Source organism: Triturus cristatus, chromosome 6, assembly GCF_964204655.1.
Source record: "Triturus cristatus chromosome 6, aTriCri1.1, whole genome shotgun sequence".
Taxonomy (NCBI): domain Eukaryota; kingdom Metazoa; phylum Chordata; class Amphibia; order Caudata; family Salamandridae; genus Triturus; species Triturus cristatus.
This window is the reverse complement of record NC_140589.1, coordinates 771,387,466-771,411,467: the sequence shown is the minus strand read 5'-3', so window position 1 is coordinate 771,411,467 and position 24,002 is coordinate 771,387,466. Positions and strand designations below refer to the sequence as shown.

Genomic DNA, 24,002 nt, shown 5'->3' with positions numbered 1-24,002 from the left:
AGAATGACCACTGATCTTCTTCCTCCAGTGCCTTGTGGGCTATTGACATTGCGACCAGCACATAGGGTAATTGGCACCGATCAGCTCTCCCCATTTTCTCCTAGCAGCAGAATTAGCCAGGAACAGCTAACAGCGCCTACAGGCGACTCTACTTACAGAACTTACCCAATTCGACGTCATGTACCTTCGTCTGAATTGGTTCCTTCCTGGCAGAAAGAGAATTGTGGAAGAATCAAGGCTGGAGCTGATTACTGTGTTGTCAGGAAAAGTTTTGTGTAGTTCCAGCAGGAGGGGTGTGCTCGTGCTGGGGGTAGTGTGTGTTATTTCGGGAAAAATATGCGATGTTCAAGCATGCGGGGTGTTTGTGTGCGTAGTTATTGTGTTTTGTATGCATTTCAATGGCGGAGCGATGTAATGGGTTGCGTTGTGACAGCGTGCGTTGTGAATGTGTGTGCGATGTAAAGACGGCGATGTGAATGTTTGCGATGAAAACGTTTGCGATGTAGCATCATACATCCCTTTTTTTCTTATCTAGCCACAAAACACTCAAACGTCCTTTCACCCTAATTGCACTAAATCTCTAATCAGGTGTCTTTTTTGTCAACAACTTAACAACTACGTTTTATCTATGGTGCAACAACATCAACTGTTTGCATGGCTAAACACTTATAAGGTCCTAAAGGCGAGACCTATTGGCTATGCCAATTTTTGTTATTACTGACTATGGCGTTGGGCCACCCCTTAGGCCTCATCAACGGCAAAGCATTTCACACAATACATTAATGAGCACAGCGCAAAACAGATTCTGTGGTTGCCGGACCTGGCCAGACTGAAGGTGGAGATAGAAGTGACTATCCGCCTCAGACACACATCATGTGTTGTGCCTACACATCTACGGCTCACAGCTCCAGCCTCGCTGTGCGGTGGTAAACACAGTAAAGGGACAAACAAGTCGGCAGAAGAGGCGAGCATTACAAAAAATGTATCAAGTTGCGGGAGACACCCGTCCGTTGTGATTTTATTTAAATTAAATAAAACAAGTTCCCGCTGCAAGCTACCAATACTCGGCGTTTAGTAAATATTGCCCCGGTCTAATCTGCTCATTAGCAAAGCTTAGCGGATGTGGGGAGGGGAGGGAACATTTGGGAACACTTAGGAAGGAGCATTTGGTGGTGAGATGTTGAACATGCCATCCATCACGTTCCTGAACAAGGCTCAGGACATAAAACGTAAACATTCTCAAGTAAAGTGAAAGAGGGCAGGCTCAGGGGAACCCGTCCTTTAAAGGTTCTTAAAAAGTTACACCGTTTTAGAAGGGGGGTGCAAACAGAAAAATACAATAAGCTAGAATTTACCAGAGCGTGGATTATGACGGCTCCAAGTTCATCTTTGTCGATTAAAATGTCCACTTTAGGCACAAAGCCTGAGACGCCGTTTCACTCACCTGGGTCGGTCTTGCTGGGCTTTTGAAACCTCCCCGGCAGCAGCTGACATTCTGGTGATTTTGCTCGATTTTTCCTCTGGTTGGCACTGCGTCTTTCACTTTTTCAGCATTCTTTTTTCTGGAAAGTGATTCGAGTATCCTGGAAGAGGGGGGAGCGGCGAATGCACTTGTCTGGGAAAATGTGATGTCTCTGGCTGAAAACAATTCTTTTCTTTCTGACCGTGGTAGGGGGAGGGCCGGTAAAAGGCTAAACACAAAATAGGAAAATGTCCTGTCCGAGGGCGCTTGTGATTCCTGAGAGGAAAGAGGCACTTGTCCCGGAGATCGTGAAAGTTTTAACTCCGGGGGAGGGAGATGGGGAAATCGTTAGGAAGCGGAGGTCCGCTGTGCCTCGCTCTAACCCTCGCCGAGTGTTTTTATTGATTACAATCACTGAAGGGCCGGCTGGCTCTAAGCAGAAACACTGGAATGTGTTCAGTGCTGGCTTTCATTACATGCATTGAATGCGGCGCAGTCATGCAGCTGAGCACGCCTGGCAACCCAATTAAGAAAACAAGCGGGAGGGGTTTGGTGCATAGAACAGGCGCCCTCGAAACATGTCTTGACATTTGATCTCGGACTTCTCTGAAAATGTTCGTGAACACACAAAGTAAACAAAACCCAACATTTGACAATTCGCGGCCGAATGAGAAAACAAGCATTGAAAGTGTGCGAAATATACGAAACCATACGAAACATTGCAAGGGTGAACAGAAGCAGACACCCTAAAAGAAAAGTTAAACAAGCATTGAAAGCGTGCGTCATCGCGATCGCTCTGAAAGCGAAAGTGATCGCGATGACGCACGCGTTTTCAAAGTGCTGCTGAAGGCTAGCGCGCGTGCACGGTCGCGTGAACGCAAGCGCTAGGCCAGCCAGCAGCACTTTGAAAGCTCACATACAAAATGTCTCTCCGAGCCAGCGCATGCGCTGGGCTCAGCGAGACCTAAAAATATTTCCGCAGGTGTATTATCTCTAAACACGTGAGTGCCAGGGTACTCCAGGCTAAAGGTGTAGCTCCAGAAATATACAAATTATTTAAAGGCATCACCTTACTTAAAACCAATTCAGAATTGACTAATCTGTCGTGGAAAGTGGCAGTCATTATTAGGGACTGTGATTTACTTTTCATTGACGGCCTTGACCCAAAGAAAGAGAGAAATAGTCAAAGAAACAAAGAAGGGGAGGGGGGGGTTCAGAGAAAAACTGAAAATGGTGATAAAAGGAGAAAGCAGTGATGAAGAGGAAGAACCTGCAAAAGTGAGATGAAGAAACGGGAATTGCAGGGTGGAAGAATACGGTGGAATGAAGTTTTCACAGCCTTGTTTTTCGAAAATCCCAGCATTTGGCAGCTGTGTCTTAAAAAAAATCTTTGAGACCCTGCACTTTAGGGGGGGAATCACACACAAACTGAGCACTTCTCCCTTTCCCATTCACTTGTAACATTCTTTCGGCCCTGCTATGTACTGTCGAGATGCTGAGAGGAAGCAGGAGTGTGAAATTACAAAACGAGCAATCATTAATTGCACAATAGGTCCTCAACTCTTTGTAGGACCAAGTCCTCACCTTTCTTTTGTGTTTTCAAGAGATCAGCGTGCTGTGTTTCTACGTGAAGTTGGAGGTCTTGAAATGTGTTCTTTTCCACGATACAGAACGGACATTGCAAGAGGTCATGGTCTAACTGGCTGTCTGCAAGAGATACAAAGCAGTCATTCTTATGCTTTTTTTCTGTTAAACTTCTTGGGTGGTCCATGGCTTTCGCACAGCAAATACCATCCATTGAGCGGGGTCTGTGATCAAAAAGGTCTGGGTGGTCCATGGATTTCAAACTGTGAATACCATCCATTGAGTGGGATCTGTGATCAAAAAGGTCTGGACTGCGCGCAGGCTGCAGATAGGTGTCTCGCAGTTCTTTCTCCGTGGAGGCATTGCACCTTTTTGGAATGGTTTTCTTCATGTCGGAAGTGGTTTCGGAGCTCTCCAGTCACGTTCGTTAGAAAGGAGCTCAGGATTGCTGTTTACCTAGGTGCTCGCCCCATTGGACCACTCTCACTCCCTCTCAGTTTTCAGTTTCGATATGCCGACTTCCGTAGAGGACGTACTGAGGACGCGTTGACGTCATACGCCGTAGGACGCCGGAGAGAGTACACGAACACGAATTCGTCTTCCGGTGACAGGTAGAGTATAGTAAAGATTTTTACTATAAAGATTCAGTTTTCACAATTACAGCATTATAAATACGCACAGCAGTAAAAAAAAAAAAAAAGACGTTTAAACCAAAAACTAAAAAATATTAAAGTTAGTAAAAAGCCTCGGCGTGTTCAGAAAATATTTGAAAAGCATGTTAGACAAATCGGTCAATTAAACTATCCATGCTGTATTCCCTCGGAATCCTGGACACTATTGCAAGTTGGCAGCCTCCTTTCCTCCAATAAACTGAGGGCAACTGCAGCGCCCACCCCCGCCACCACGCCTCCATAATACACCATCTGCTGCCTGCGCTGAGAGGAGGGCAACTGCGGTCCTAAAGACAGGGGAAGGCCACATACCCTCTGGTAAGAGCCGAAGCCAGCAACGACAGAGATCCTATAGCCCATCGCCCGACCCATCAAGCAGCTGTGAGTGCTGCCGAAGTCACCTTTCCGCCTGTTTCAGCACGCAGCTCCAGTGCGCTTTAAGCTTCTGTCCATTTAGAAGAACATGTTTTGTGAAAAAATATTTGAAGCTGACTTAGTCATGGACATCCCTTACTGCACTGTGGTAAAAACATGCCAGAACCAGGAGCTGCTGCAAATACCTGCCTATGGGGGGGGGGGGGGGCTATGCGTTGAATTGCTCATTTGAGTTGTCAACTTACTTAGTTAGCATCAGACTCATAGACTGAAGTCGGCGTGTGATTGTGTTCGGAAGCATTTTATCGTTTTATATAAAATATACTGAACAGTTATTCACCCGTTTTCATAAAATGAGATATGACAACTTCTACAGTACGGAAATGTGCTTAAATTTTTTAGCATACATGTGCCAGAAGAGTTAAAATGGTCTGTTGGCACGCGTCATTAGAGGCCATTGTTGCAATATTTATGCAAATGTATTAAAGGCAGTAACCAGAAGAAGGCTGATGGATAAGAGTAGAAAATAATGTACATCAATTTGTAGCCATGCAGTAAGAATTTACGAGCATTTAAAATTGTGTAATGTATAAGTCATTCAATTAGACGAGGATGTGCATACTTCCTTAAGGAGTAAGTCTTGGCTCACTTGTTCGGGTGCTACTAGGTAAGGCAAAAAGAAACAGTTTGTGGTGTGCACCATGCAAAAAATCAGTAACATGAGAATATATTCAAACAACACCGAATTAATCACTGTTTGGGGTATTTTGCATGGTATATACTAGAATCTGAATCATCTCTGCAACACTGTATTTTTGAAAATAAGGAAATATGGCACTATTATGTAAAGTGAATTGCCTAGGGTCGCACAGTTTGGTGAAATGGTGACCCGGCGACCAAACTGAATTTCTTGGTGTCATATTCTAATGCACATAGCCCACACATTTGTGTGCAGTCTTACAATACATTGTGCATAATCTTTGAAGAAAAGTACCTCATATTTATTTGAAGGTATTAATATTTATATTCAAGTAGTTTTTTAGGTCAATCAATCAAAGGGTTTGTAACTTGCAGCTACTCACCCGAAGTGTTTCAAGACGTTCGGGGCGGGGTTCATCTACTGGAAGTTCACATAGCTACGTCGAAGAGCCACTAGCTACGTCGAAGAGCCACGTATTGAGGTCCTTCAAGAACTTGGGTAGTAATGGTGTCTGTCGGAGGTGGAGTGGGAGAGTGTTCCATGCTTTGCCAGCGAGGCGGTTGAAGGAGCATCCTCCTGATCTGGTCTTCTTGATGCATTGTACTGTCGCAAGTGAGTGCTGGGCAGAGCGGAGGGATCGTTGGGGTGCGTGGAACGTGTGGCAGTGGTTCATGTAGGCAGGTCCGGTGTTGTGAAGGGCCTTGTGAGCGTGGGTGAAAGCTTGAAGGTGATTATTTTCTCGACGTGGGGCCAGTGTAGCGTCCGTAGGTGATGGCTGATGTGGCAATGGTGCGGTAGGTTGAGTCATAGCATGGCTGCAGTGTTCTGGAGTTTGTGGGTGAGGCTCTTGTTGATCCCGGCATAGAGTGCGTTGCCATAGTCCAGTCTGCTGCTAATGAATGCGTGAGTGATGGTTTTCCTGTGTTTGAGGGGAATGGGCCACATTGAGAAACAGAACGTTTGAATTAGCCATATATAATTTTGAGCGTGTCCTTTTATTTACAATAATTCTACAGCTATTTAAGAAGTTGAAATAACAGATCACAATACATTTCAACTCCCTAACTAAATAAACCTAACTGTTTCATGAGTTTGTTACAGCATTGACATTTACATTGTTAAATGGAGTTGCGAAAAACTGATTACATTTCCACCAAAGCCTAGCTGATACCCTCACTTGATGATACAGTTGTGATGTAAGTTAGAGTTGACGTTTGATTTTCGTCATTAGTGGTTAGCCCTGTGAGTAATTTAAAGAGTAAGACGAAGTCAGAACAAAGCGTCAGTAGTACTTGCAAAACCTTAAAAATGTGATTTTTTTTCTTCCAGTTTGAGTGACACTAGTTTGAAAGGCTTTACCTTGACAGGGTCTACTTTTATGGAACTGTGAAATTAATAGAGACAGGAAGCAGTTAGATTTCTAACCTATCTTATTATTCGACAGCTGCAAGGAGCCAGGGTGGACTAGACTCCCCAATACAGAAGTTGCATGTGATTTTTATAGATTTATGGAGTTGTGGCACAAACAATACACTGCCAATGTGGGATAATTGCTTGGCGAAACAGCAAGGGTTTCCCACTCATTTATCCAATCATTAATTAGAATAAGGTACTTAGCTATACATGTGCACTCATTTATGAAATCTTATGAAATCAGCATGAGAAACATTGCAACAGCTTGTCATTTACATTTGTGACTTGGTCATTTCTCAAGGCCTTGCAGTTACATCAAAAGTACAGACAGTTCTAGTTCACTTAGACGCCAATGGCTGTAACTTTTACATGCTTGCTCCTATTGAGTGTCACAGAATGGAACCGGATATGGATTCCCCATTCCCTGCTCTGAGACTCAATAGTGTCATTTAATCGAGTTCAAAAGCCATTTCTTGTGTCCTGCTCAGTAGGAAGCTCTGCTCAGTGCTTCCTGGGCTTACACATTTTAGTGGGCATGCATTGTGTACAAGTGTGCTTTATTATGCAAAGAAATACCAAGATGCCAAGTCCTATCAATATTGCTTCCAGTATGCATGTTTCCCATTCTTCCAACTGGGCAGCCATGAATCCCATATTCTTCCTTTCTGTATATTTCTTTCGCCATCACTTATTCGATAGATCCTATTTATTGTCTATCTAACGTTGCCGCTGTTGTCTGATTTCTAAGCACAACACTTTTGGCCCACTACCTGACATATTCTGCCTTCGTTAACAAGAAAAATATCTAATGTCATTTTGTTCTGCAGAAGTGCGTCCTCATTCCAGTCATTTCGTCTGTGATATTTCCTAGGGCAGCTGAGGTGTCATCCGAGAAGTCCCCAATCAACCTTGCTACCTCATTTATCCTATGGTTATTATGAGACGTTCCTAGTGGCGGTGTTATTCCTAGGCCTGTGAGAATGCTACTAACCCAGTTGGCCTTTTTCCTGTGCCTCATCATTCCCTTGCTTGCTCCAGGCCTTACGTCATGCCAATGTTGAACATGGAACATCCTGGGTGTAACAAAGGATAGTTAAAAACTTCTATACCAACCCCATGGCAGATAACATTAAGCTGATTTCCCACTTGCAAATACTTTCGTTTAAATCCAGTTACCCCTGGGGACAGCTCCTCAACATTTCCTTCCTTCCCATTAGAGGTCTGTACATTTATGTAATGTTGGCAGGTACTATTTCCCATGTGTATATTTCTATATGATGATTCTTTCAGGTTAGGTGCATCAAGTAATCAGTAAGATTTCATTTTTCCTCTTGCAAGGGAGATGGGTGACGAATGGGGTAGCTTGGTTGCATAGTGGCGCTACTTCTTCCGGTTTTATCCTCAGTTTGGGAATCTCATGTTTGCTCTCTGGTGCCTCTAACACCCCCAGGCTGTCCTATGAATTCCTGTCCTATGAATTCTGTTATATTGTTTTTATTAGTGATACTTCTTCTGGTTTGGTATCCCTTGTTATGCTAGAGATGATATTTATTTGCTTACATGGTCCCCTTTTAGCATCTCCCTGATGTGCTTTCGCTGATATGTTATACTGCCCTAGACCAGGAAGCATTTCCTGATTAAAAAAAAAACAACAAAAAAACTCAAAGCTCTTGTTAAAGGCATTACGTTATATGTCATTTCATCTTCAGTGCTGAAAGAGAGATGTATGGAAATATAAGATTTTGAAACATTGAGGCCTGCAACATATTTTTGTAATATACTTCTCTCCATCATATTTCTGTCTCACCTTAGCCCATCCCTGCAAAATGTCATGATATTTCAAAGACCCTCAACATTTCTTTGCTGTCACCTATCTCTGGGCTCTTTATATGAGCTTTGATAACCATGACTAGTGCTGTGATTATTATTGCTGGCAAAAGGGTGCACAAGGCTGCCACTACCCAGAGCCACTTTCTGGCATGTCTTGCAGAGATCTCAGATATTATTTGCATCAGAGGTTACCAGCACCTGTACACACACGCTATTGCAATCTTATCCGATTGTTGATTGCTAAAGAATAGGCTTTCCAGACCTTATGTTGTAACCTGTTTTGAGTCTAAAGGAGCAGACTATTCTTCCTTGAAATTGTCAGTCTGTTGTTGCTATACCAATTGAACAGTGCACCCAAGCAGGCTGGCAGGGCCTGCAACACCGGGCGATGAAGACTAAACAGTACCTATGTTCCTTGCAGTACTGTGGCAGCAGCGCATCAATCAGTGATGGTAATTAAGGCTCAATTTGATTTTTCAATCAGGATTCGTCTTATTCCCAGCAAAGTTAATGGAAGTACATGAATTCAAAAACGTCAGGTAGTTACCTTTCTACTGCACCCAATACAGGTGGGTAATGGGCACAGTGGAGCTTCTGCATCACCCCAACCATCTGCAGATGGGAAGCAATTACAGCGTGCCAGGAGGTATTAATTCTTGTGTGTGTAAATTAAGTACTTAGCCATTAAGGTCTTGAATAGCTTTCACAAACTATGGTATTTGAGCTACAGCCTGTTCAAAGTGAAACAGTATTTTAGATGGCTCCCATTTGTGCAACTGGCGTGCAGTGAAAAGAAACCCATTCGAAGACAAGTGATACTTATCAGGCATGTTCTGATCTCTAAGGCTACCTTCTAACCACATGCCTTAGACTTTGATGTAGTGGTCATAGAGACCATAGAGAAGAGAAGAGTCTTCATCTGCACAAACACACACCAATTCAGCTAACTGGTCTTGAGAACCCACAGATGAGGGCCATTGAAAAACTTTAACTTGTGAATCAGTTAATTTATCTAGCAGTTCTCCACTTTCACTTGTGGCTTTACTGGTAAGCATTTGTATCGGAGGAGGTTTTGCAATCTCCTTCTGGTCCCTTTTATTATGTCGAGCCTCTTTCAACTCCTGGAATAAATTTTACTGATGTGTACCGCACTTTAGTAGCCATATCTAAAATTTGACAATTAAGTGCAGGGGCTGTCATGGTGGCTTGGAAATAAGGATTATATTTCTGAACTCAGACATTACCATGTGTCACACAGAAGGGAACTCCTACACTTTCTTTGGAACACTGGTGAGCAGTATTGTAAAGATCTCGATGAACATCTGTCCATTCGCAATAGACAGCCTGGAATATGTTGTACAATGTACCCTCATGCATTATAAGCTGAAAATCAAAGGGTACAAGCTATTTATGCTCTAATTGAGAAAACCCATTTTCTGGATTTACTTCTGGCACCCTAGAATATTTCTTTACAGTTTTGGAATTCTCTATTAATCATATCAGCAGTGTGCAGTGTTTTTAGAAAATGAGCCCGTATAATTTGACCAGCAGCGAACTCACCATGCAGCTTAAACAATCGATTACACTCGCATCTAGGTGCTAGACAGTCCTTGCAACTATTTCCAGGGTTCATTCCTGACCGTCAAGACAACTGGACAAAAGAGGGAAGAGATACAAAATATACACAACAAAGATACATGGGGGGCGTGGCTTGGGCGCCGACAGTAATGGCCGCCTAGGAGAAAAGCTCCGTCGGAGCCGGGGCTCACAAACCCCCAACACATCCGAAAAAATCCGGCGGGACGAGATCGGAGGGACGACCCATACCTGCTGCTACGGACCGAATCGGGAGGCACCAAAATTGCCGGTGAAACCGACGCAGAGAACGAGCGGGGGCCAGGAGGGTGTGGCGCCGGTAGCGTCTCGGGAGGCGCGCCGCCTGGGAGGCATCGGGGCGGCACTCGGCCTTCGCGCTACTTACATCGCCAAGGGAGAGGTAGCGGGGGGGACCAACCCCGTCACTCCCCCGCCTGGGATCAACAAAATACACCGGGCGCGGCAGAGGGTGGCCGGCTCCGTGCTGGATGACTGAAGGAGACGCCGATGCCGGATAGGACGCGGAGAAGTGCGATGCCCCCTGCCCGAGGGGGAGCCCTCGTATGCCGGTAATTACTTTAATGGGAGGCTCCCCACACATGGGTGAAGTCACAGATTGAGCGGCTCTGTGGAGAGCGAGGCGCAGGCTAGGTGGTTGAAGGGGCGTAAGTGGGGCCACCGGGGCGGCGACCAGCTTCCCGCGCGGGGTGCACGGCGTGGGAAGGGACGGCAGCGGAGGCAGAGTCTTGCCCCCCCCTTTTTTTTTTCTCCGCCGGCTGGAAGCGCTGTGCGCTAAGTAACGGATAGACTGACGGAACCCTAGTAGACCAGAGGAGGCCCATATATCCATTGTAACGCAGCAGAGTAGCACTGCTCCTCATTGTAGGAGAGAACTACGTAACCTGGCAGTTCCGACAACCTGAAGGCCCACGCATCAAGTGCTATTACATGGGGCGAGGAGCGGACTGAGTGGTGGACTTTGGGCACTTTGGCGGTGGAGTGGGCCCGCTTGGTGCGTTTATTGCGTTGTTCCCGCTGTGCCCCCGGGGTGCCCTCTCAGAGGGAGGCCCGTAGACCACCCGAGTAGGAGTGGGCACAATAAAGACTGGGGATATCACGGTTGGGGCCCTTGCTGAATGTCGGGCACTCCCCTCAAATAAACGCAGGTGAGAGAAGTGGTACGGCACTATATCTAATGGTTTGGCCTACAAACGTCGTATGGTAGAGGTGAGGTCCGCCTTGCCAACCATGCGAATTGCTGCTGAGGAACAGAGAGAGAGGTCTGGTGGCTGGGTCGTGGTGAGACGGCCGCCCGCATAGACTAGAACGCCGGAAAGGGAGGAGTCCCATTCGAGGGGGTGCCCAAGTGACCCTCATATCGCCAATATGAGACCCAAGAATACCGCTACAGTTCAGTCTAATAAGCTTGACAAATACGCCATTCCTAAAACGACGCCGCATGCTGAGGAGGCGCAGGAGGACCAGCAGGGGGAGCCGGAGCCGTCTCTACAGTCTATAATGGCAGCCATCAAGGGGCTGGGAACCACCCTCGAAACAAAAATGGACAAAATGTCCATAGAGATGAACTTGATGAGGGCTGATATGAACAAAACCGCAGAGCGAGTCAAAGGGACTGAAACCAATGTCAAGGACCTCCAGGCAACCACTAAACGCCTTGAGGAGAGACTTAACACCCTGACCCACCAACACCGCTAAATGGCTATAAAGCTTGAGGATCAAGAAGGGCGGGCCCGACGCAGTAACGTAAGAGTGGTGGGAGTTCCGGAGGGACCAAGTGTCGATCTCTTCCTTGAGGATCTTATTCTGAATCGCCTCAAACCCAAAAGACTCTCCTCCCTCTTCACGGTGGAAAGGGCTCACAGAGCTCCGGTCCCCAAACCCAGGCCAGGCGCGGCACCTAGGACAATTATTGTAAAGATCCTCAACTACAGAGACCGTGATGCTATACTACAGGCTGCTAGGGTCCAAGGGGATTTACAGTACGACAACGCCACTATCCGGTTTTTCCCGGACTTCACTCTCAACGTACAGCAGGAGCGGCGCTCGTTCGAAGGGGTGAAGGCAGCTCTTCGTTAACGTGGGTTTAAATATATGATGTTTTTCCCAGCTAAACTTCTTTCGGATGGGAAATCACTCTTCTTCACCAGCCCCCTTGAGGTGCAGGACTGGCTGGAAGGGAAGGCGGAACAGAGGAAGATCTCTGGGTCTGATGGGAGCAGGAAGGAAACCAACAATCGAGAAACAGGATCACCCCGGGGGCACCCGGACACGGATAAACTTGATACGCGCTCCTGGAGATCGAGGTCCAGCAGTCCGGGTCTGGCAGCTGCACAAAGAGACTGACGAAACTGAGACTCTAGAACTAAGGTCGGAGGCTAGTTCATCTAACCGTAATGTATACGTAGATATGGGTTTATATAAAGGGGCACAGGACTTCGGTCCGCAGAATTGAGCGATGTCCAATTCACAATTGCAGAACTTCTTGCTAGGCTGGGTAGGTGCCCGTATACTGGTCCAACTCGTTTGCAAAATAATATGCAGGACGCATTCCCGATTAGTATGTTAATACTGTTCAAAATATGGGGGCGCCGCTCTTAGATCTCCTGCTTTGCAATAACTCCAGTAACACAGGGGAGGACCTCAGGCGGCCGAGGTTGGCTCTGGCCCACTTCCCCAAGACACAGTTGTTCACTTATTAGGGCGATAGGCACTCTGCTAGTTGGGGATGTGGGTAGTTTCAAACCTACGTGGCAGGGTAGCAGGGTGGGGGGGGCGGGAAAAATGGGTCAGGAAGATTGAGGGTTTCAAGATTTTTATTGTTGGTTGTGGGAGGGAAGGGACCGGGGGGGTTATCGTTTGTCATGCATTCTACAGTCAATTGGGGCGGAGTCAGTTCGCAGGCTATATGGGCGGTTCACCGAGCTCTACTATCACAACAGGTATGCACCGTGATAAAAGTATTAAAATCATAAGTTGGAATGTCAACGGGTTGGGTGAAAAAATAAAAAGGGGCATAGTGCTGCAACACTTCAAAAGACACATGCCGGATGCTGCACTGCTACAAGAGACACACCTGATTGGTAATACATGTAAAGCGCTTAACAGGTGGGGCTACAGAATGGTGGCACATGTAGGGTTCACAACTGGGTCCAGAGGAGTGGGAATCCTTTTAAGACACACCTTCCCTTTCGATGCGAGACACACATGGGCGGATCCACTAGGACGCTTCGTAGCGGTCACAGGGCGGTGGGAGGGACGTACCCTCACATTGGTGGCTGCATATATCCCCCCAGGCCTACAGGCCCAATCATATAAGGATCTTGGCACTTTTCTTCTTGCTCTACCCGAGGGGCACCTCGTGATTGGGCGAGACTTTAACTCTGTTATGTCAGGGGCGCTGGACAGACACCCGCCGCGAGATATTGGACCGGGGCAGCAATGGCTCCCCAACTTTTTTGAAGCTTTTGGCCTTGTCGACCTCTGGAGGCGGCGACATCCAACTCTTAAAGAATACACATTTTTATCGGGATCCCATCGTACCCTCTCTAGGATTGACTGCGTACTTGCCCCTGTCCAGGCAGACGTGAACACCCAAGAAATCAAACACTTGGCGAGGGGTATCTCTGATCACTCCCCCATATAGGTCCACTTAACGATCGGGGGCAACAGAATTGACGGAATTGTACCGATAAATCCCTGGTATCTGAAAGATCAAGATACCAGAGCCGTGATGGTGCAGGTAATTGAAAAATATTTCCTCGAAAACGAGGGTACAGTGGACTCCCCCTCTACCTTGTGGGAGGCGTTCAAGACGGTGCTGCGGGGACACGCAATATCGACAGTGGCAGGAAGACGTAAAGATAAAGAAAAGCAATTAACTGGTATTGAAAGCGACATCCTCCGCCTGGAGGTGAGAGCCGGTCGTGACCCTGACCGTGGTGTATTACATCAGCTGCAACTAAAAGCAGCTGAATATAAAGCAATCGCGACAGATGCTGCAAAATCTCTTGCACGGGATAGGGATGGACGGATCACGACCTGGGCGACAAGGCGGGCAAACTTATAGCCTGGCTACATAAGAAAGAGAGAGCACAAAGAGTGGTGTCTGAACTAAAAAACACTACTGGTGAGATGCTCACTGGACCCCATGAAATAGCCAGAGAGTTCGCTAACCATTTTGGGAAAGTGTACCAGAGGGGATCGGAACTCGCAGAGAGAGATTCCTCTGATTTTTTGGCAGACATCCAACTGCAGACTCTCTCCGAGCAAGACCGCGACAAACTGGAGGAGGTTCTCACAAATGATGAACTAGCCAAGGCAATAAGAGATCTCAATGCGGGCAAAGCGCTAGGGCCTAATGGCCTCCCCATTGAGCTATACAAGCTCAAGCCAGATAAGATAGTGCCTTACTTGAAAGCCATGTATTATGACAGCAAGAAAGCTGGGAAATTGCCAAGAGACCAACGCGTAGCCACAGCGGTTGTCATTCCCAAGGAAGGGAAGCCAAAAGTCGAGTGTACCTCTTACAGACCGATATCCCTGCTAAATGCGGGACCCAAGATACTATCTAAACTACTGGCCAACAGACTCCGGCTGATTATAGCTAAGCTGGTTCATCCTGACCAATCGGGATTTATGCCCTGCCGAAATACGGCCCTTAACGTGCGGCGTCTCCATGGAGTGCTGGGGCGCGGCCCCGGAATCCAGGAAGAAGCGATAGTGGTCTCGCTGGACGCCACTATGGCTTTCGACACCCTGGAGTGGGCATACCTTTTTGCAGTTTTAAAAAAGATGGTCTTCGGGCCCAAATTTATTGGGTGGATACACCTTCTATATGCTGAGCCACTAGCTCAAGTAACGGTCAATAACAAAACCTCGGAGGTGTTCACTCTGGGCAGGGGTACCAGACAGGGATGCCCACTGTCGCCGCTCTTATTTGCGCCCTCCATTGAGCCGCTTGCGACCTGGATACGGAGTGATGTTTCACTCAGGGGGCTTCGATGGTCCGAGGGATGGGAGGATCGGATCTCGTTATACGCTGACGATATCCTCCTTTATCTGGCGTCTCCTTCACGATCATTAAGAGTGGTGTTAGATATTTTTGCCAGTTTCGGGCGAAACTCGGGCTTCCAAATTAATTGGAACAAGTCGTTGATCTATGTTATCCATGGAGACACCCCCCCCTTTGCCCAGGGATTACCCAATCCAAGTAGCGGTCGAGGGATTTAAATACCTTGGCATATTTGTCACCACAGATGCTAGAACTCGATACGAGCATAATCTCACCCCGCCCCTGCAGAGGCTTAGAAGAGATGTCGCTACTTGGAAGACGCTGCCCCTGTCTCTCCTCGGGAAAGCAGTGCTGTTCAAAAGGATGGCACTACCCCGGTTCATATATGCCCTCCAGAACTACCCAGACCTGGTACCCCACACGTTCTTTAAGGAAGTTGAATCTTTGCAAAGGTATCTGCTGTGGGATGGTAAACCGCGCATAGCACTCCTCAAGCTAACGCTTGGATGGTATGACGGAGGTATAGCGCTGCCAGACATTAAGAAGTACTATTGGGCAGCGCAACTATCCGCAATAAACCAGTGCCAATACGGCAGTGGGGATGACCCGGCGTATGGCATGGATAGGTGGCTGCTACCGGGAGGAGACTTTACGAGAGCTTTATACTCTAGACCGGCAAGGTTCGCACTCACTGGGCCAACCAAACACGTGGTGCATTTATGGCACGGGGTTGGGCCAGCAGACTTACATTGGCGACTCCCCTCTGGGACTCCGAACGGTTGGGAACTCTAGGACGTACGAAAGGGTTTGATAAATGGGATCTCATAGGTATCTCGCATATAAGGGACCTTTGGGGGCGGAAGGGAGTGGAGACGTTCAATGCACTACAGCAGACATATGAGATGGCTGACTCAGAATACTTTCGATACGCACAGGTTAAACATTCCCTACAGGCCAACATCCCGGCTGGGACGTCGCTGCCTGAGTCATCCCCTCTCGAGGATAGACTCCTTGACGGGCACATACCAGAGAAATGTATATCCCTAACATATAAAAAAACTAATTCACCATACTCCGGACCCTCTTACAGCACTTAGAGTGAAATGGGGGAGGGACGGTCTGGAAATAGATGATGAGGAGTGGCAGGAGGCGCTGTCCTCGCCAAAAGAGGTCGCCATTTCGGCAAAATTGAAATTGGTACAACTAAAAATTTTACACAGGGTATACCTTTCGGGGCGACAGCTCATGCTAATGGGTAGAAGTGAGGATGGGCTCTGCAAACGAAACTGCGGGATGGAGGGCACCTTCTTACACGTTCTCTGGGAGTGTCCGCTGATTCAGGATTTTTGGCAGAAAATTCTAGGGTGTATGAGTGCGGTCTGGGGGGTGACCCTACGGCCCGAAGCTAAGAGATGCCTTTTGAACATCTGGGAGCCAACAGACTTAAATGTGAAGGGGAGGCTCTGTGTTACTCTAGGGCAGATGATTGCCAAACGCAATATAGCACAGTTATGGGGGGCTGCGGCACCGCCAACAGTGAGGGGATGGAGGGAGGACATGGATTGGTGTATGATGAGAGAAAAAACAGTGTACGTTGCCCGAGGGTGCCCCAGGAAATGGATGACATTCTGGACTAAATGGAATATATATACCGGGGAGGTCTATGTGAACCTCCTACTATTCCCTCCCTTGATGACCACTTGACGAACTGAAAACGATTGCATGTACTGTTGATATAACTTTTATACCAAAAGGGAAAACACCAATGCTTGGGCTGATTCTGTTCCCTGTAAATGCTCAAAACGAATACTTGTATCGCATGACCGTTTCTCATGTTTAACCCCTTGTGTGCCACGCCCTTTCCCCGCCCTGTGCCGGCCGTTGCATTAGCGGGCGGGGTTCATGAGGAGCTGGACTCGTCATGGGCACAGCGCCACCGCGGCCCATGACGAGTCCAGCTCGTAATGGGCACACAAGGGGTTAATAAACAGAATTGATTAAAAAAAACAAAAACAAAAAACAAAGATACATGGACAAGGAAACGCTGTGCAGTGTTAATAATGAAATGCAACACAACACGTCTTTGAAAAGACTCACCACCTTGCTGCCAAAAAGGTAAAGTATGTGCTAGAGGTGTGTGATTTCAAAGAGTGATCAACTTCCTTGCCACCCTAAATTAAGGCAGGATAACAGAAAACAGCTTGGATAGAAGGTGTGTGCAGTCAGGGACACAGCCAGCCATTAAAGCCATTACTGAACACGTCCTTAGAAACATTCAAGAATCACTCTGATACATCCACAACCAACATATAGAATGGTGGCCCTCGTTTAACCCCACTCTGTCTCACCCACAAATTCTAAAACTGACCCTAAGCTGGTGCTCTTTTCCTAGGCGAGCACCACCTCCGCTTGTTTAATGAACGCCTAAATCAAGCCATACAATATTCACAAATCAATAACTGTATAACAGTCAGTCCATATTTAACTGTGAATTGTCCGTTCATACAACCACATTCCTTTGTTGGTCACTCTGACGTCTTAAACTCCTGGTGTACCCAAACTGTATCTATGTCCAACTTAAACCATGTTTACACATTGGTACCCTGGACACTGCTCGCAAAACACATTTATCTACACCTGGGTTCCATGCAAGCCCTAGTCCGTGTGCTGGCACTGGAGCCTCTTGCCCTGCGCTGTTTCAGTGGAGCACTTTCTGCCCTGTGCAACTCATGTGAAACGTTTCTACATCACAGTCATAAAAGCATGCTTTTCCATTAAAGCATGTTACTGTTTTACATCCATTTATGTGAGCTTATAACTTATTTACAACTGGGTGTCCTTCTACATCCTAAAGTCAGTACCGCTGCTTGTTACCACATAAACATACATATACAACCTGGTGCCCTGTTTAATAAATGAGATATGCCTGCACTCCTCTATGTGGTGTTAAACTATATACAGTGTGCAACCTAAAATAGGAGCATATAGACCGTAGCGACCATGTGGCCACTTCACATATATACATGGGCATCCTATTGCAGTAGCGTGTAAAACAGTAAGAGTGGCTTTATGTGATCACATTACAGGGAAATGGCCTTTACAATGTGGGCTGAGCCATGCGTGCCATTTCAATGCATATGTCTGAACCACGCATATTCCTGAACCATGCAGTAGCCTGAACCATGCATTTGCCTGAGCCACGCATTTGCGTGGTTAAGGCAGTCAACGATTTAGATATGCAGACCAGAAAGAATCAGGAGAGGAAGCTCCAGGACGCGGCCTGGTAAGTGGGGCTGGGGCCAGGTTTTGTGGGGAAGAGGGCAGTAGTTTGTAGGGCTGGGGGCAGTTTCAGGGCACAGGGCGGGGAAAGATACCGTTTTCAGGGGTTGGGTGTCAATTTTAGTGTGGGGGCTGGGGATACAATTGTTTTTTTTTAGCAGGGGGGCAGGGTTTTATGCCTCCGGGCTTGGAGGGGGGGGGGGTTGGGTTTGGGTTAGTTTTTGGGCCTGGGTTTTAGGGCTCAGGGTGGAGGTGTCAGATTTAATTACTGGGGGTCAGTTTTATGGCTCAGGGAGGAGGGGCTGGGTGTAGTTTTTTGGGCAGGGGTTGGACTTTAGGGCTCAGGGTACAGAGTCGGGTTAGTTTTAAGGGCTGGGGCGTGGTGGATTGCAGGGCTGGGGTATTAGGGCGCAGGGGTTGGGGTGTGCACTTTACCACTCAAATCCCTTTAGCATTCATGCCGTCACAACGAAATTCGTTGCAAAGGCATGCTTGGTAATGGCATGCGTGGTAAAGATGTGGTCGTGGTTCAGACCATGTTGTTTAGGCATGCATGGGTTAGGCATGCGTGGTTGTATCATACAACCCACATTACCTCTTTTTTTCGATCATTTTTTGATCTTTTGTTAGGCGCCTTGATACCTGAGGGTTATTGTTTTTGCGCATTATAAATTGCCTTTCATTTCATTTCTTCAATAAATCAACCCCTGCAATATTTACACAAAGCAAAATCAGAACTGAAAAGTATCCCTATGTAAAGTTAACTTTTTGAATCAAACTGGTATTTGAAACAGCTGGAAATACTGATAGCTTAAGGCCGGTGGAAACTAACCTAAAGTGAGGTGGAGGGAAGGCAGAAATCTGTGCAAGGAGGAAACCAAGTCCTTCAATGTGACGCCGTAGATAGCCACCAACCGTTCTCTCTCACCAATTTGAAGGTGTCCTTTTGACAGCTATATTCCCAGGCACAGCTCGAATCGGGTTCACATCTCTTCACCAAATATGTGGAAGTCTAAAATTAATAAAGACAGTAGGCAGTTAGATTTCAAACGTATCTTATTGTTCAATTGCTGCAAGAAGCCACGTGCCAGTGTGGACAGGATTCCCTAATACAGAAGTTGCAAGTGGTTTTTATAGATTATAAAGATGTTGCACAAATAATACACAGCCAATAAGAGTCAGTTGCTTGGCGAAACAGTAGGGGTTTCCACTCATTTATCCATTCTTTTATCAAAATGAGGCCCATAGCTATACATGGGCATTCATTTATGAAATCAGCAAGAGAAGCATAGCAACAGCTTGTCACTTAAACTTGTCACTTGGTCATTTTTCAAGGCCTTGCAGTTACAGCCGGTCCATAACCTTCTAGGGTCAGGAACTCATGATGACTTTTCTCTGTATGACGTGTTGTCTCTCAACTGGAGACAGTGTTCCCCTCCTTGATCTGCTCTTGTGTCCCATTCGACTTGGGTTTTGTATTGCATTTTTAGAAGTGTACTTATAGTTCTTAAACTAGGATTTAAGTACAATGTTGCCCAAACCGACATTCCCTCCAGGATCAGTTCTGTCCTGGTCAATTGTCAGTTAAACATGGGCTATCATATACATGCAGACAATATCTAGATTCACATCAGAGCATCCAGTGACCTGTGAGACCTCCGACAAGGCATGGGAGGACTCCCACATGTCCAAAATTGATGTTTTAGAATGGGCTGTTCTTGAACCCAGGTTCTGCTGTTGAGGCCAGGAACCAGACTTCTGTCTTGTTTGACTGACCCTCACACAGCACCAAAAATGCTTGTAGCTTGATAGTAAATCTAAAGATCTATCTCTTGTTCCGTAGGTCAACAACATAAAAAAAAAAATAGTTTCTATCACCTATCATTGCTGCAGCAATGGAAAGTATTTTTCTCAGGAAGCCATTACTTCATCACCTATCACAATGGCATCATTCGAAGTTTCCTACTCAAGTTAGTAATCAAGCTCCATCAAGTATAAAATCACGCAGCTGGGCTCATCGTTGGCTTGAAATGCACAAATCACGTATTTTTCTTGTCATGCCAATAGCTACTGATTGAACAGCAGAATACAAGACTCTCTCTGCTTAGTTCACAAAATCATGTACAATACGCTTCCCCATTATCTCTCTAAACTGGAGGTGTCTTACCATCGGGCTAGACAGCCAAGGTTAGCTATCAAAAATTGACACTCTCTGCACAGGAAGACTTGCACCATTTGTGGGCAGATTTTTGCACATAGAAGGCTCCTTCCTCCGGAACCCCCTCATTCCTACTTCTTTGCCACAAGCATCATTTGGCAGTGTCTGCTTTCAGAGTCTCCTCCACTCTCACTCACTCTTTCAGTGGTGCACCACTCTACTGCCCCTACAGCCTCTGGTTCTTTTGCGAGTGGTGTCATCTTACCTTACATCCTCAGCTACGCCACTTACACTATTCTAAAGAAGTTTAATCATTGGCTCGATGCCACAGAGCAAGCCGTTATCTCTGCTTTTATTGATTCTTTAGAAGTCCTTGGCCTTCATCTTGTTCTCTAGGGTCCTACGCACAAAGCCGGACACCATTTAGACTGTATCTTTAATTGTTCTTCCAACCATGTAGTTCCCTCGCTGGCCATGCCCTTAGTGGATCACTCCGGGTTTCCCTTTAAGTCGAACAAATGTTTCTTGTCCTGTCCCTCCTCCACTCCCCTGACTTGGGCCAGAAAACGTTCCAGGCTTAATATAAACTTCCTCATTGTGGACCCTGTTTCACACCTCCCCCTGTAATTTGAAATCCTGACATTAATACACTTCCTTCCTAGTTGACTGGATCGTTTGCTCTCTCGACACAGTGGTGCAGCTTCAAAAGCTCTTTTCACTCATATCTGTCCTATCCGGAACATGCTACATCAAAGAACTAGCGGTGGGATAATGCTATGGTAACAGAGAAGGCCGTATATGCGCATAGAGGTTGCCCCAAGAAATGGACCTGGGTGTGGGGTGACTGGAACACCTTTCGTGGGAATATATGCGAACCTCCACAAGAGGAAAGAATGATAGACGAGAGTGACTAATAGAGACCACAGTCAAGAGGCTCCGAACGGTGAGACAAGGGGTTGGACTGGAGTGCCCGAGAACTGCATTAATGGACAATAACAATATGTCTGAGGAATAGAGACAATATATATCTGAATATAATGTTTGTATATGCTGCCTAATGAATCATAACCATGTACTGCATACAGTCCCTGTTGCAAAATTAAAACGAAAAGAAAAAAAAAAATAGATCTAGCGGTGGCTAATCTTCACACCAAAAAACTAGAAAGTGGAGACAGTATTATCTCAACCCTCACAGGACCATTAATTTAATTACAGCGATCAGATCTACAAAGCTTTAATTAAGGAAGCACCTTCAAGTAAATTGTTGAACACATTAACTCAGCTACTTACTATTCTATAGGACTCTTTAAAATAGCAAAGGTATTTTCTGCCTTGTGAAACAGTTCAACAATTGGACCTTTGTTCCAGCCTCTCTACTCTCTTCTCTGAAACAATTGTCATACTCTGCTCTTCCATGCTTAGTTCCTCTCGGTTTGATCTGCCGAACATTGGATTAGAATATGTTCATGCATTAAAGCTTAAGTAAAACTGTTATCAGAGCTTTCTCTTGATTGCGCTGTAGAAGACACTGGGGCGGTGTATTTCTGGTGCTTGTAGAGAATTTAGTTTGTATGACTGTCCGGTTACTTCAGCAGCATTCCATGATGCATACATGACGTGCTCTTTGATGGTTAATTTTCCTGCGGGGCAATCCTTTTTAACTTGCAGGGGACATGCTGGAATCCTAATAACATGTAGAGCGGTAGGTTGCACCATTTTATGTACATATCCATTTGTAAGCTTCAGGTCAGACGTTCCTACTCTAGTAACTGTACAGTGGGTTATGCTCCTCCTGCAAACACCTACATATAACCAGCAAAACATATGTTTGAGTACCTGAAGCTCTAGCTTTGTTGGTCACACAAAGAGTATGTCAGTAGTCCTAGGTAAGAGAGATGTAGTCCGTGTTCATCCATTGATAATAGCCTCCTTTTTTCCCTCTAATGAGGATTAGATGCATCCGAATGATAAGGTGATGGTGGATCTGGAAGTCTGTCATATCCTCTATTTGTTGGGCATTTTTAATTATTGTTGAGTCCTAGGCTAATTTGGTGACCTATATTATCTCTTTTCAGAGTTCCAAAGTGAGAAATGCAGCGAAAACAACTATTCATGCTTTGCAATTGGTTCATATCTGGCAAATATGCCATATTTCATTGCAGTACACCATTTATACATTGAGGCATGGTTCTATTCTAGGAGTTAGTGCTTGCTTTATATGTCATTCGCTGACAATGTGTGTTTGGTCATTAGAACACCAGGCTTATTGTTGGTTAGACTACTTGTCTAATTAGATGGTTCTGAATATTAATCTGTGTGTCTGTCCGATGCAGACCGACCATGGCATTAACAAAGTTGGAGGTTTATTCAGGTGTCTTTCTCTCTTTGGCTGCTCTAGGGCACTTTAAAAACATTTTGTGGCCAAGTAATAACAGTCTCATAGCGGCCAGCCAGTGGCTGGAAGAAATGTGTTTGTTCCACTGACAAGTCAACAATTTGAAAACCTTTCTGGTAGACAAATCTTTTTTCAAACTCAGTTAATTTTGCTAAAATAGGAGGTAATCTTAAAAGCATGAGAGAGGTGGTAGTGGATTTGTGTAATTTTTAAAGGTTATTGAAATGATGCTTCTATGATTAAGTTGCATGAGTTGAGGGAGAGGTGAGAAAAACATCTTGCATGGATACAATGACCAGACACAGTTGCAGTATAGGCATAAAAATTCTGAACCCAAAATAATAATTACCTAACTAGCTAAAATATGTATGTTTCGGTTTTTACACTACGATCTGTATAGCGTTTATGTTTTCTACAAGGATGTCAGATTCTCCAACAATTTCAGATGAAACTGTTTGATGCCTGGTTTCTGCAATTACCCCAGAGGAAGTCAGATTTGTTCTTAGGTACTTGAGGACAAGGACAAGAAAAAAATGTTGGGGCATGATGTGATGATCTGGGTGGAGCTATGTCACGGATGTTGCGAGCCCCTTTTGGCAAAGTTATGTAGTGAGGTTATCAATGGCCAACAGGCTACGAAGTCATGGGAAGTGGCTACTACAGCCCTAATTTTTGAAGCATAGTAAACACGGACTGTAGTGCTGCCAGTGCAGACCAATTTCTTTTTTTTGATATTGAGAAAAATATTTGTAGACATTCTTCATTGTAGACCTTCAGTCCTACCTTAGCCCACTCTTGCTGTAATAACTTTGTGAGAGGCCGATCTCTGTCAGGCTACTCTCTGCTTTTGTGGGTTCTGTAGAATAAGTTGTATGTTCCTGGGAAGCACAGGCAGTTATAGTTCTAAATTGGGTTAATAGGTGCGTGACCACATGAGATAATATTTTATTAATGTGTCTCAAGAGTCCTCTTTTTGTTTATGCAGGCTGCTCCAAAAAAAGGTGCTCTTTTTGACGACAACCTATTAACATATACTTTTAAATTTCAATCCCATCCTTCCTGTTTTCAGTGACTGATCTTGTCTAGTTTCTGGATATAGTGTAAATCCCAGCAAAACTGAAGTGTACAACAGCCTCTAACTTCATTTGTCCCTTATAAATCGGAATTCAGGTATTAGGAACTCTCTTCACATGGATCTGACTGAAGTAAATGCCCATAACGGTATCAACCAAATTAAGGTTTGAATATAGTTGAATATAACTAGTCGTGTCATCTACAGAAAAATATCGAACTGCCAAAAGTTTTTTTATTATTTGAAAATTATCTTTTAAATATCTGCACCTCAATTTTACAAACCATTGAGATTGAGACTTTGCTACGTAGTTGGGGCCAGGAAAAAGGTTTGTATTAAATGGACAATTTTTTGTTGCTCAATCAGATGGAATGCCTGGGCTCTCTCTGACATGAATCTTTTTTTTAGGTATTTCAGTCTGAAGCCTACTTTAGG

General features: G+C 45.6%; 2 protein-coding genes across 4 annotated transcripts in view; one reads left to right on the top strand and one right to left on the bottom strand.

Moving 5' to 3' along the window:
* The window catches only part of ZUP1 (zinc finger containing ubiquitin peptidase 1), a 138,821-nt gene extending 135,237 nt beyond the window's left edge, over positions 1-3,584 (bottom strand). The window contains exon 1 of the mRNA XM_085611312.1: positions 3,047-3,584. Coding sequence (XP_085467438.1) covers positions 3,047-3,437 — 391 coding nt within the window. The 5' untranslated portion in view covers positions 3,438-3,584. The remainder of the gene's footprint in view (positions 1-3,046) is intronic.
* KPNA5 (karyopherin subunit alpha 5) overlaps positions 3,522-24,002 on the top strand; it is a 357,927-nt gene continuing 337,446 nt past the window's right edge. Inside the window, exon 1 of one of the 3 annotated variants that reach the window (XM_085611310.1) lies at positions 3,522-3,657. The gene's annotated coding sequence lies outside the window, so the exon portion shown is untranslated. Of the gene's footprint in view, positions 3,658-3,954; positions 4,099-24,002 lie in introns of those variants that run through there. The other 2 variants (XM_085611309.1, XM_085611311.1) reach the window with 2 other exon arrangements.